This window comes from Drosophila subobscura, chromosome J (assembly GCF_008121235.1).
Source record: "Drosophila subobscura isolate 14011-0131.10 chromosome J, UCBerk_Dsub_1.0, whole genome shotgun sequence".
NCBI classification, from domain to species: domain Eukaryota; kingdom Metazoa; phylum Arthropoda; class Insecta; order Diptera; family Drosophilidae; genus Drosophila; species Drosophila subobscura.
Window position 1 is genome coordinate 23,723,271 of NC_048532.1, and position 11,382 is coordinate 23,734,652.

Below are 11,382 nucleotides of genomic sequence, written 5' to 3' on the forward strand. Positions count from 1 at the left end.
TTATTTTTTCATTATCGATACATCGATGGCATCGTGTATTGCCAAGTGCTGCAAAACGTTTTCTTTTTCGATACGGACAATTGCGTCAATATAACGGAACAATTCAGTGAACTGAAAAGGTTGTGTTCTCTTAAACAAATATACATTTATTTTTTTTGGCGATAGAGCATGTTCTGTTGCTAAGTGTATACGGCTCTGTTCTAACCGGTTAAAACTACAAGTGCTGTTTGTAATAAGTTTCTGTTCTTTACTGTATGTTCTTTAATTTTCTTATTTCCAGGAATTCATATTCGCCTTATCACGTAAATTATAATTAAATGAACAGGTAATAGGGTTTTTATACCCGGTACTCGAAGAGTAAATAGGGTATATTGTATTTGTGCGGATAACGGTTGTATGTAACGCACAGAAGGAAACGTTTCCGACCCCATAAAGTATATATATTCTTGATCAGCGTCAATAGCCGAGTCGATTGAGCCATGTCTGTCTGTCCTTCTGTCCGTCCGTCCGTCTGTCCGTCTTGTTTGTCGGCTAGTTCTCAGAGACTATAAGAGCTAGAGCCACCAAATTTTGGCACCAGACTGCTGGTGCAGTTAATTTAAATTTAAAATTTGACAAATAACCGCTAAGTTGCAGATGTAGTACTGAGTGCCGGGTATAAAAGTTTTGACGCGTAAGAAGCGTGTCACACGTCCCTTCTCGTTAGACTAGCAATCGGCGACACCAGTTGGCACTTTTATAGAAAGCTGAATTCAAACGCCAGAAGAATACACTATAAGTGCTTTTGGTAAATCTAAATATCTAAATACATATTTAACTTATTGCCACGTTTATCATTTTGCCGTTTAAAACCCTTTAACAGGCATTTTAAAGCAATTTAAACGACATTTACAAAAAAACAAAAACTAACTGTAACTCTCTTTCGTTTACATTTTTCAATATGTATATTGCCAATTCTTCATACAAACATTTGTGTGTATTTAAGTGTATGACTGGATGCATATACATATGTATCAATGTTTATGTATTATGATATTCTGTGTGCTTAGGCGGATGAACTTTCCGTTGGCAACAGCGCAGCGGCGGCCTTGGCCAGCTCGATAGCAGCGACACGGGCCGCTGTGAGATTCTCATCTGCGTCAAAGACCAAAGAGCATCTGCGAGTTGTCCACGCTGGCGATACCATCGCGGGATTGCGATTTTTTCGGCAAAGTGTTCCAAAACCGGAAGGCTGACTTGGTCGGCGATTTCGGAACGGAACTTTCCCCACTAGCTGATGTGGCACACAGGGCGTGCTCGAAGTCGGGCAGCTCGTAGTCTGACTGATCTGAAAAGTCCCCCGGCCGCTCCTCGTAGTTGTACTCGAACCCTGTCATCTCTGATACGTAGAGTGCCTTGCCTCCGAACTGGCGCTCAAGGGCGAGGGTGTTGAGGAAGCGGTGCTTGCGGTTCGCCGAGCGGAAGCTGAAGTCATACCACTTATCCCGCGACTCGCAGTATATCCGCAGCGAGTTCTTGATCGTGTGCCCAAACATCTTTATATCTCGTACGTTCACAACATGACAGCGGTCGAGAAATATGCGTCCTTTGTAGATAAAGATCGTCTCGCTATGGCGTTTTCCCTCATTTACGGCCTCTGTGATTCCGCGCATGGCCTCCAGCGCCAAATTTACGGTATCGTACGTGTCGGGTATGTCTATCTCATTGACGTCGAGTTGTTCGTAGTCTGAAGACGAGGAACCTTTCAGTTTATCAATTCCCGTCACAGGGGCAGAAGCCAGCGCTGACTTAATAATCTCGTTAAGGTGCAGGGGATAACGGCAAATGCGTTGCACAGGAGCAAGCAAGTGAGCGGAGAGTGGGAGCTCTGCAAGGTTTTCCGACTCGCGGCAGCTGGAAAGGCAATAAACTCTTTTAGCTCCGTCTTTTACAAACACTATCCCGATAAACTTACTTCTCCAGAATGGTGCATGCATCCTGAATACGATCGTAGGACTCGAGCTCGATAAGGGCACGAGGATATGCGTTGCAGTAGTTGGAGTAGCATAGGAATTCTTTGTGCTGTTTGAGGAGGTGCAAAGAAACAAATTGCGATAAATGACATGGGATTATCCGAAAAGCACGCACCATTTTAAGAAACACTTTCGAAATTTGGTTTTGCTCGATTCCTTTACGCAACGAATCGAGAAACTTTGCGTGAAATTTGTACATGGCCGTTATGTTTGAGAAGATCAGACGAATGCTGTTTGGCGAAAATATGTCGATGCCCTTGCTCATCGCAGGCAGATACCTATGGCGGGTTAGGGGGACAATGTTACCACTGAATGGCCAAACGCTCACACGGGATGTGCACTTACCCGTCACAAATGGCTGCCAGCAATTTGACATAGTTAACCTCTGTATCCAGAAGTTCGCGTACAGCACTTCGGCGCAGAACAGTCTCGTTGTCCAGAACGTTACAGGTAAAAAACCCATTCGAGGACAGGGTGGGGCTTTAATGGCTATGGTCGTAATGTTGCTTTGATCCGTGGCCGGTGTACGGATGTTCCGTCCGACCATATATCATAGACCTGACGGTCAAATGTCTTGTCACTTTCCACATAGCTGCGCAAAACTTCTGGCCAAGTAATGGCATCAATTAGGTACAGACTTATGTTTACCGTATCCTTTTGATCTAAAGGTCCAAAATACGTGCCCTGAACATCCTCTTCTCGTAAGATCGTAAGTGCACTCTGCTCGTCGCAAGTTAAAGCTGCACAGAAGTCTTCAAAGCGAAAGGGTGAAAGACGAACCAAGTGCCGAAAACGTCGCAGTACTTCATAAAAGCTAAGGGCGCGCAAAACGTGTGCATTTGCAACAAACAAATCTTCCGATGAATCCGGCAAATCAAGAGGAGCATATTCCCGACCTTCTTGAAGCCAAATTGGATCCGGACTGGGCGGACGTGGTGGCCGATCAACTCCATTTCGGGTAAAGCTGCACACGGAAAATTCCGACTCACTCTCATTGCCTGCATCCAAGCTTTCATCATCGCTGGGGGTAAGTAATATGTCATCCTCATTATCAGATTTATCGTCATCAGAATCTCCAAAATCTGACCCATAGTGATATTCAGACTCGTGCCCTGTAAGAACAAACAAGGTAGGTACATTAAAAAACGTAATTTGTTAGGCATTTACCTTTCAAGCGTTTGCTTGAGTGCAATTTTAACATTTTTTATTCGTTTGCTTTTTATTTTAGGAGTGTAATCAATTTGATTTTAAATGGGATAACAAATATCCGATGTCAAAATGTTGTTCTCTGCTTTTGTTTGTCATTTTCGACACACATTTTAAATGTGTATGTGATCTTGATACAGTGGCAACACAACTATTTCCATTTAAATAACCTAAAGTAAATCTTATCAGCAAACGTCGTGAAAAATAATTTTGTTTATGCATTCAGATATATTGATTTTAAGATTATCAAGTAAAAATGTATTAATTAAATAAAGTAAACAAAAATAGGTTTGTGGAGTCAAGTCAATCAGGCAAATTACTACGTGCGCACTTTTTCTGTAAAATGTTTTTACTTGCACATACATTTCGAACGTTGAATATAAACAATACCAAAACTCACCTTTTCTTCCGGAGTAGTTGCTGGTATTGGGGTGCACATTTGACTTGCGCCCGCGTCCCCTCTTAGCGGCGCTTTCACTGTTCCCACGGCTGTGGTTGTTATGGCTGCTGCGACTGCACTCAGCGCTTTGTGGGGAAATGCCGCGCGAAGCTGATGGTGTGTTTGCCTGCGATTTTCCTTCGCTCAGATATTTCGGCTTTTTGAGCAATTGATAACTAAAACGTCCAGATGAAGTCCGCTCATTTGGCGTCTTTGGCGGTCGACCACGCTTACGGCTCCCACGACCGCTATTTTTTGTGGTCTTAATCTTAATAACTCCGTCTTTGCTATGGGTGCTTCTGAATTTTGCTCAAGTATGATTCCGTTTTTCCGTGTAGGAATTGCACATTAGATCTGAGTATAACGAGAAATAATTCATTTAATGAAAATTGCTAGCGTCGTATTTATTTTACAAAAATGTATATTAATTATTAATTATGATAAAAGTTCATTTAACAATTGTTTAAATATTTGAATGTAATTTTATTTATATCGGTCCAACATGCGATTGCATTTCGCTGAGCAATTGGATAGTATTTTTTGAAATTTCAATAGTTTCGTCTTCAGTTAGAAAGGTTTCGTCAATATTACAATTCAAACGAAAATTATCCAATTTATTGCTTAGTAAAACAAGTACATACATATGTACATACCTACATACATACATATGTATGTACATACATACATACATATGTATGTACATACCTACATGCATATGTACATAAATATGTATGTACTTATGTAAACATATTTATCTGAACAAATATATCTGTAACGTTCAATTTTTTTTTCCACCTCCAAGTGGCTACCCACCCACTCAGCACATGTTACGGAAGGCTAAACCCCGAAAACGTTCCATCGTTTTCGTTCCATCGCAGTCCAGCAAAACGGCCAACAGAACCGGCTTCAAGGCGCTAAAAGATCACAAACCACACAATCAAATGTGTCTTACACGTCACATATGTATGTATGTACATATGTATGTATGTACAATGTGCATTCACCCAGCTAGGTTGGAGCTCGCTCTTCGTTATACATATGTATGTCAAACATGCAGGCAGCCATTCTGGTACCAGGTCGAACATGCTGGTACTAGGGCGAACATGTTGGCAGCGATTGTGGGACCTCCGTTCGCTCTGCCCGCGGTGACGATTTACTTTTATGAATTGACTTGGAGGTTAAACCACAACATTTAATAACCAGTTCCAGCAATAAAAGAAAAATGTTTAATAATTATAAAAATCTGGTATAAAATGTTATGAAGCCGCTGAAACAATTTGTGTTTAGAAAATTAACTTAAACGTAGCTGATTAACTTGATAAACTATTCATAAAACATAGCTTTACCGTTGAGAACTTTCATTAGAAATGTGAGTGAAGATATGAGCGAAAACATTCAATATAGTTGCTCATTAAAAACAAAATTCCCTCCACTGGTATGCACTAGTCCTATCTGCTATTTACAAAGAAATTAAATCTATGTGCTAGCTACATGACCCCGACATAATCGATTTCTGCGTCCGATTCACGAATGAACACAAGCTGTTCCAAGCGGTCAATACGCTTCAGCATTTGTTCTTTTTCTCGGTGAAATGAATCAACCCGCCTGCGCAATTCTTCGTTCTGCCGTCGAAGCTCATGTATTTGCCGACAAATTTCAGAAGATGTCATCAGTGGCATTGCATTAGGCCCCTTTGAGCCCAGCTTTGCTACGTTGGCCACAGCCTTGCTGACAACTCCGTTGCTTGTCGTCCCGAGGGCAGCTCCAGCTGCTGGGGATGGACGCAGCTGTATTGTCTGCACGGTGCCCACTTGGCCCCTCAGCGTGCTCGCCGTAGCAGGATGTGCCGCAGCTGCTTGCTGGGACGATGGAGCAATGACTTCGTTCAGCAACTGCTGTTGCTCATCCATTATGCTGGGTTCTGGTGGTCTTTGAACTGATGGAAGTTTGAGCTAAAAGCAGAAAAGACCAAGATAATATTTATTTTTGAACTTTCATGTATTGCGGCACTTAGAAATATTTAAACCAGACTAATCTTAAAAATGAAAACTCAAAACACAAACCTGACGAGACTGAAGTTGGCGCATGTTTACCAGTTTGGTTCCATCGGGGAGTTGACGTACCATTCCAGAGCTTTAACACATAAAAAAGATTAGTCAGGCTGCTGGTAAATGAAGAGGATGGGCCTACCTTGCCAATGATGCGGGTATTTTTTGTAGGGACTTTGGCTGATTGTCCGTCCCGCAAAGTTTCTTAAAATCAGTCAACGAGATTATACGTATGTTCTGCTGAGAAAAAAACTTATAGCTATGGTTTACAAAAAGATAGGAGGTCTTACCTTGTTTTTAGACACCCCAGCCGGACTCAGTGGCGCTGGCTCCTTTTGCTTAATAACATTCATGCGAATCTTCTGGGGGGGTGAGCTATTGGGGTTGAGACGGAGACCAATATTTGGGGTTTTTCTGGCACTTCCATTCACATATTGCTTAACGTTTATGCTCGACTTTGTTTCATGTAACAGCATACGACCCCCTTCGGAGAGAATGAGCTGACGACCGTTTTGTAGTGCCGTATTCAACATTTCCTTCGAAGCTTCGTCATCGTTCTCCTGCATCATGTCTGCAATGCCGTGGGTCTTGAGCATGTTTAACGCCGAGTTGACTAATACATTGGGATCTGCAAGGCTCAAATTGGTTGCTATCTTTTTTTGATTTACTTAATGGAACTTACGCCCACGGAGGTTTTCCAAGACATCCATTCTTTCTTCGACTGACATTTCTGTATCGTCAACCCTTTTTTTGGCCCCGGGCTCTTCCATTATAGAATTGACAGCCTCACTGGTTTCTTTCTAAGAATCAATTAAAGTACATGTTAATAATTTACCTTCTGACTACCATTTAATAAGTTTTTTAATTTCTACAGTCCAAAGTGTGGGATATTATGGGGCATTATGTAGCTTGGAGTAATTTTGTAACAACCAAATATGGATTATTTGAGGGACATACTCTGCTTTTTTGTGTCTGCCGCTGGAAGCGTATATCGTCGGTTGTAGGAAATTGTATATTAATAAGTTAATAAGTAATTGTAAGAACTCGAGACAAACTAACAATATTCTGTACACACGCAATTCTGTTTCGGCACTCACCTCCGATTCCTCGTTGAACTTTCGACTGGCCTGGGCCTGCCGTGCTGCCTCCAGTTCGGCCAACACATCCGCCTGTTCAGTGTACACGGCCAGTGCAATTGGCGTCTTGCCGAATTTCGAAACTAGCGACACATCTGCCTGGCATTTTAGTAACATTCGCACAATGGATTTGTGCTTTTTTTCCACGGCCCAGTGGAGAGGCGTCATTCGAAGCTGTGAGATGGGGCATAGTTGGGTTATAATTACTGAATTAGGGTTAAACTCATGTCGTACCATGTCTCGACAATTAACGCTGCACTTGAGTGCCAACAATAAGCTGACCACTCGCTCGTGTCCGTAGTAGCAGGCTAAATGAAGAGGCGTTCTGTCCACCTTTGTTTTGGCGTCCATATTTATGCCGCCCTGTAGAAGTATTTCACAGATTTCCAGTTGATTGTTCATAGCAGCAAAGTGCAGCGCAGACATTCCCAGCCAGTCTGAGGCAAAGGGGGCCCCATGTGCTAGCGCCGTTTTGACGCCTGTCACATCGCTGTCCCTTGCGCATTGCAGCAATTGCTTGCCTAGGTCTACGACTGTTGATGGACCAGGCCCGTTGCCCTTCTTTTGTTGAAGTTCTCCTTCTGTCCGCTAAGCAAGCGATATACGTTAATTTTGCCTTTGTACGATAATCTTGCTACTTACAATTTCATAGTGAAGCAAGTTGGTGTGATCAGTGGGATCCATTGGATACACATTTCCATCCGCTCGGAGAGTGGCGACAACCTTGCTGGTGCCGCCTTGGCTCTGCATTTTAGAATGCAAACACTTTCAGCAGCACGGTGAACCTTTTAGTAAGCATTACTGTAAACGGATTTTGTGATAAAATTAGAAAAAAAATACAAAAAGAAATGTTTGTTTTCCAAATAAATTGCGATATTAAAGATATCGATATATTTTTCAGCAACTATAGTATCGCATCTCTGCTGTACATCGATATAGGCAGGGTTGAAATTGATATCACTTGAATATAGTGACAGTTTATGTAGATTTTAAATTTCACTCACCATCCCTCTTGCTCACTGTTTATAATTTGCAATTGTTACTCTAAAACGGAGCCGGATACTGTACCAGCTCCCACGACGTATTGTTTTGGTATAGACAAATTAATGTAACGTAAAAACAAATCTTTGTCAGAGTTGTCTTCTTTCGTTTTGGAACCCTGCATACTTACATATGTATATATGTATATATTGATATCTTATCACTAGGCCTGACCGATGCAATGGCACAGCACGAACACGAACACGAGCCGTTTGTTCTGCTAGTATTATTTTAGTAAGCAACATCAGCGGATGAGTTCAATTTAATTTAACTTTAGCACAGTGAGCTTAATTTTCCACATGTACATACGTAAAACTACAAAAATATATAGACGATACATTCTGCCGTTAGTTATAACCCACCTTTATAAATCTTGCTGTGCTTAGCACCTATCATTGCATTTTTTAAGGGTTTTTTAAATTCCTTGACTATGTACTTTTATTAGCTGTCACGTAATAAAACCACTAAAACATTTTTCCATGAAAGTAATTGTGAAAAAATGCGTCTACCAGCACACTCATGTACATTATCAATCTGACGTCATGTGTTTGATAATGATAACTAGAAATGAGACAAATTGTTCTGCCCAGGTTTCGAATAGATAAGATAAAAACGTATTTTATAGCTGTAAGTCGCGACTTACCTATATATGGTTTGTTTACACATTACTGGCGTGCAAGGCAATGGGTATAGCAAATCGAAAATATTGCTTAAAAAATAATTAAAAGAATATCAAAAACTATCTTATGCATAGAACTTTCAAAACAAACCGTTCGTTTTCTGAACCGCGTGTTACACTTATTATACCCGGTACGCGAAGAGTAAATAGGGTATATTGTATTTGTGCGAATAACGGTTGTATGTAACGCACAGAAGGAAACGTTTCCGACCCCATAAAGTATATATATTCTTGATCAGCGTCAATAGACGAGTCGATAGAGCCATGTCTTTCTGTCCGTACTCAGAGACCATAAAAGCTAGAGCCACCAAATTTTGCATCCAGACTTCTGTATGCTCACACTGTTACAAGTGTATTTAAAAAATGAGCCCCGCCCCCGCAAAAGGGCGAAAACCTCCCAAATCTACAATTTTGAAGATAAAAGAAAACTAAAAACATTCCGCAGGGAATGACCTCATTTATCAGATCACCAAACTGGGATCCGATATCATTATTATAGCCACAATGAAGAAATTAATTAGCAGTGGCCAAACCTACCCCGTCCCGCAGCTTATATTTGTTTTTTACACATTCTCTCATTCACACTCTGCTTCGCGCAGTTTATGGCCTCTGCCCCTGACACGTCTCTGCCTCTGCCGCGACTCTGCCGTGTGTTGCTCTAGGGGAGGGTGGCGAGCTAAAGGAGCGTGTTGGCGTGAGTAGTGTTGTTGATGTAGATGACAGATGAAGAAAAAAATGTTAAATTTTACAAATAACCGCTAAGTTGCAGATGTAGTACTGAGTGCCGGGTATAAAAGTTGTGACGCGTAAGAAGCGTCTCACACGTCCCTTCTCGTCTTCATTTTCAGAATAGTCTAAGTGTCCAATATAAAAATGTCGTTTTATTATTTGCAAGAAATTGTCATGGTGTATTTAGCAACATACTCCAGCTTTGTATTGTCTTTTGCCCAGACAACCGATCAGTACAATTTAAACACACTAAGGTAAGAGTTAAATTGAGAAAATATATGTTAATACATATGCAAGAACCTTTATGTACCTTTTGTTTTAGTAATAATGAGAGCATAGACAATGTAACGTCAACTGAGTCTTTGGAACCAATATCCGGCGTCAAAAGTTTTTCAACCGTATCGAGCACATCTACGTCCGTGGCATCCGTTAATACTGCCTTACCAGCTGACTGTTCGCAACGAGAAAAAAACAGAGGACAACCAATCGCAAAAAGTTCGTCACGTTTGCGAAAATGCTGCCCACTTGGGGAAAATCTTGACATCTATCGTGAAAATCAAAGTGATTCGATGTGCGACAATGGTATTCTTAAGTTTGAACCTGCTGTAATAAGCGCAGTTCTGTTTGATAATTGCATTGAGGATCTGGAAATTGAAACGATTCTTCCCTATGATATTGGAAATCCATGTAACAGGCAAGTCAATCATTTATTTATAGTTGTTTCATTTCCAACAACTACAATGTCTTTAACGTCAAGAGCAGCTCCTTTCAATATGATGATGAAGAGGATGTTTTCTTTGTGTTACAAGATGGATCTTTATTAATTATCGACCATGATAATGAATCCTACACCGTCGAAAAAAATTACTGCTTGGATATTGATAAGACTGGACACTTATTTGCCTTCACATGCATCACGCAAGTTGAAGAACAAATTGCATTTGCAAAAGTAAGCAAATTGTACACTATTGGTTCCTAATAACGTTTCCTACTCTTTTTTTATAGGTGGTAATGGTAGCAGTCCTAATGCTTATATCCATTCCTTGCCTGCTCTTAGTTAGTTATTTGCATCTGACTCTTCGTTTATTGCGTAACTTGCATGGACTCTCCCTAAGTTTGATGTCTTTGTGTTTGGCATCAGGATATTTTGTGCACTCTGTTGTACACATCTACGAAATTCCGAACACCGGATTTATTGGTTACGTTGTACAGTTTTTTATACTAAGCTATTTTTTTTGGTACTTCTGCATATGTTTTAATGTTCTTTTTAATGTGTGGTACAAGTTGCCTTGCTGTATACAACTAACAAAGACGTGGGCCACCATTAATTTTGTTTGCTATTGTTTAATTTCTTTTACGGGACCTGCAACTTTGGTTGCGCTTACTGTGCAAAAAGGACTTCCAGGTATGCCATCATACTTTCTGCAAGGACTTACCGAATCTATTCGAGAATCACAGCGCTACTTCATACCTCCTGTTTCTACAATTTTAATTTGTAGTTTTTTGGTAAGCCCGGAAGGATAGATTTGTAAGGATTTCCCCTATTATAATATAAACCGATGCTTACATTTTCTAGGTTAACATAATATCATTCTTTGGGTTTCAACGCATTAATGGCTATTCACAGGCAGAGAAGAATGATCATGCTGGGCCAAGTGATGCCATATTTGATCTGCAAAAATACGAAGACGTGAAAAAAGAGTAAGCTGATTTAAAAATTTCCTACGTTGAAATCCCTTTTACTTTAAAATATTTTCAGTGCGAAATGCGTCAGTTTACTGGGTATTATTATGATAATAAGCTGGCTTCTTGAAATAGTCACATTTTACTCAGGGTCCAACTCCAATTACTTGCTTCTGTGCGACATGGTGAATGGTCTGCAAGGAGTTTGGGTATTGCTAATTTTTCTTGTAGTACGTAGACGTCGTACAATAATTTTGCGTTGGTGGTATGATCGTGGTTCACATAAAATTGAAGGTACAGAGCTGCAGGAGCTTGATAAAAATGTAAATCATATATAGTTTTAATGGCCTGTAAATTTTTTTTAATAATAGGAAAATAAACATAGTTATCATAATTGTATAATATGCAT

At 40.5% G+C, this 11,382-nt stretch overlaps 4 protein-coding genes across 8 annotated transcripts; 1 reads left to right on the forward strand and 3 right to left on the reverse strand.

Moving 5' to 3' along the window:
* Window positions 1–996: 996 nt before the first annotated feature.
* LOC117893704 (spermatogenesis-associated protein 13-like) lies at window positions 997–2,494 on the reverse strand (the record flags this gene model as incomplete). Its single annotated transcript, XM_034800391.1, is given in 5 exon segments — window positions 997–1,145; window positions 1,147–1,893; window positions 1,955–2,061; window positions 2,128–2,290; window positions 2,358–2,494. Coding segments are annotated over 5 exon segments (1,254 nt in total), but the record flags the coding sequence as incomplete, so codon positions are not given.
* On the reverse strand, window positions 2,481–4,742 carry LOC117893705 (nucleosome-remodeling factor subunit NURF301-like). Its single transcript, XM_034800392.1, has 3 exons — window positions 4,709–4,742; window positions 3,619–3,966; window positions 2,481–3,124 (listed from the first exon to the last, which is right to left on the reverse strand). Exons 1-3 carry the CDS (start codon window positions 4,740–4,742, stop codon window positions 2,502–2,504), a joined length of 1,005 nt encoding a protein of 334 aa, XP_034656283.1. The 3' UTR covers window positions 2,481–2,501.
* Window positions 4,743–4,880: 138 nt separating this feature from the next.
* Window positions 4,881–7,712, reverse strand: LOC117894716 (ankyrin-1). 4 transcript variants are annotated; one of them, XM_034801898.1, is made up of 9 exons: window positions 7,484–7,712; window positions 7,076–7,429; window positions 6,803–7,015; window positions 6,663–6,683; window positions 6,388–6,505; window positions 5,996–6,333; window positions 5,848–5,945; window positions 5,721–5,790; window positions 4,881–5,609 (listed from the first exon to the last, which is right to left on the reverse strand). In XM_034801898.1, exons 1-9 carry the CDS (start codon window positions 7,589–7,591, stop codon window positions 5,145–5,147), a joined length of 1,785 nt encoding a protein of 594 aa, XP_034657789.1. In that variant the 5' UTR covers window positions 7,592–7,712; the 3' UTR covers window positions 4,881–5,144. The 4 variants fall into 4 exon arrangements, with proteins under 4 accessions (XP_034657789.1, XP_034657790.1, XP_034657792.1 ...); XM_034801899.1 differs by having other exon boundaries at window positions 4,882–5,609; window positions 5,848–5,942; XM_034801901.1 differs by lacking the exon at window positions 6,663–6,683 and having other exon boundaries at window positions 4,883–5,609; window positions 5,848–5,942; window positions 7,484–7,711.
* A 1,697-nt stretch (window positions 7,713–9,409) lies between these two features.
* Window positions 9,410–11,365, forward strand: LOC117894718 (probable G-protein coupled receptor Mth-like 14). 2 transcript variants are annotated; one of them, XM_034801903.1, is made up of 7 exons: window positions 9,410–9,544; window positions 9,613–9,678; window positions 9,724–9,984; window positions 10,053–10,239; window positions 10,296–10,796; window positions 10,867–10,991; window positions 11,050–11,365. In XM_034801903.1, exons 1-7 carry the CDS (start codon window positions 9,435–9,437, stop codon window positions 11,309–11,311), a joined length of 1,512 nt encoding a protein of 503 aa, XP_034657794.1. In that variant the 5' UTR covers window positions 9,410–9,434; the 3' UTR covers window positions 11,312–11,365. The 2 variants fall into 2 exon arrangements, with proteins under 2 accessions (XP_034657794.1, XP_034657793.1); XM_034801902.1 differs by having other exon boundaries at window positions 9,613–9,984; window positions 11,050–11,364.
* The last annotated feature ends 17 nt before the right edge of the window (window positions 11,366–11,382 follow it).

What these genes read in the sequence shown, in the direction of transcription:
- LOC117893705 (XM_034800392.1), bottom strand. Translation starts at nt 4,742, where the DNA reads ATGTTCGACCTGGTACCAGAATGGCTGCCTGCAT. An exon ending in ACCAGAATGGCTGCCTGCAT is followed by an intron (nt 3,967 to 4,708) that starts GTTTGACATACA and finishes ATCATACTTGAG; the next exon opens with CAAAATTCAGAAGCACCCAT. An exon ending in CAACTACTCCGGAAGAAAAG is followed by an intron (nt 3,125 to 3,618) that starts GTGAGTTTTGGT and finishes TTGTTCTTACAG; the next exon opens with GGCACGAGTCTGAATATCAC.
- LOC117894716 (XM_034801898.1), bottom strand. Translation starts at nt 7,591, where the DNA reads ATGCAGAGCCAAGGCGGCACCAGCAAGGTTGTCGCCACTCTCCGAGCG. An exon ending in CTTGGAAAACCTCCGTGGGC is followed by an intron (nt 6,334 to 6,387) that starts GTAAGTTCCATT and finishes TGAGCCTTGCAG; the next exon opens with ATCCCAATGTATTAGTCAAC. An exon ending in GCCAACTTCAGTCTCGTCAG is followed by an intron (nt 5,610 to 5,720) that starts GTTTGTGTTTTG and finishes TTCTGCTTTTAG; the next exon opens with CTCAAACTTCCATCAGTTCA.
- LOC117894718 (XM_034801902.1), top strand. Translation starts at nt 9,435, where the DNA reads ATGTCGTTTTATTATTTGCAAGAAATTGTCATGGTGTATTTAGCAACA. An exon ending in TACAATTTAAACACACTAAG is followed by an intron (nt 9,545 to 9,612) that starts GTAAGAGTTAAA and finishes CTTTTGTTTTAG; the next exon opens with TAATAATGAGAGCATAGACA. An exon ending in AACAAATTGCATTTGCAAAA is followed by an intron (nt 10,240 to 10,295) that starts GTAAGCAAATTG and finishes CTTTTTTTATAG; the next exon opens with GTGGTAATGGTAGCAGTCCT.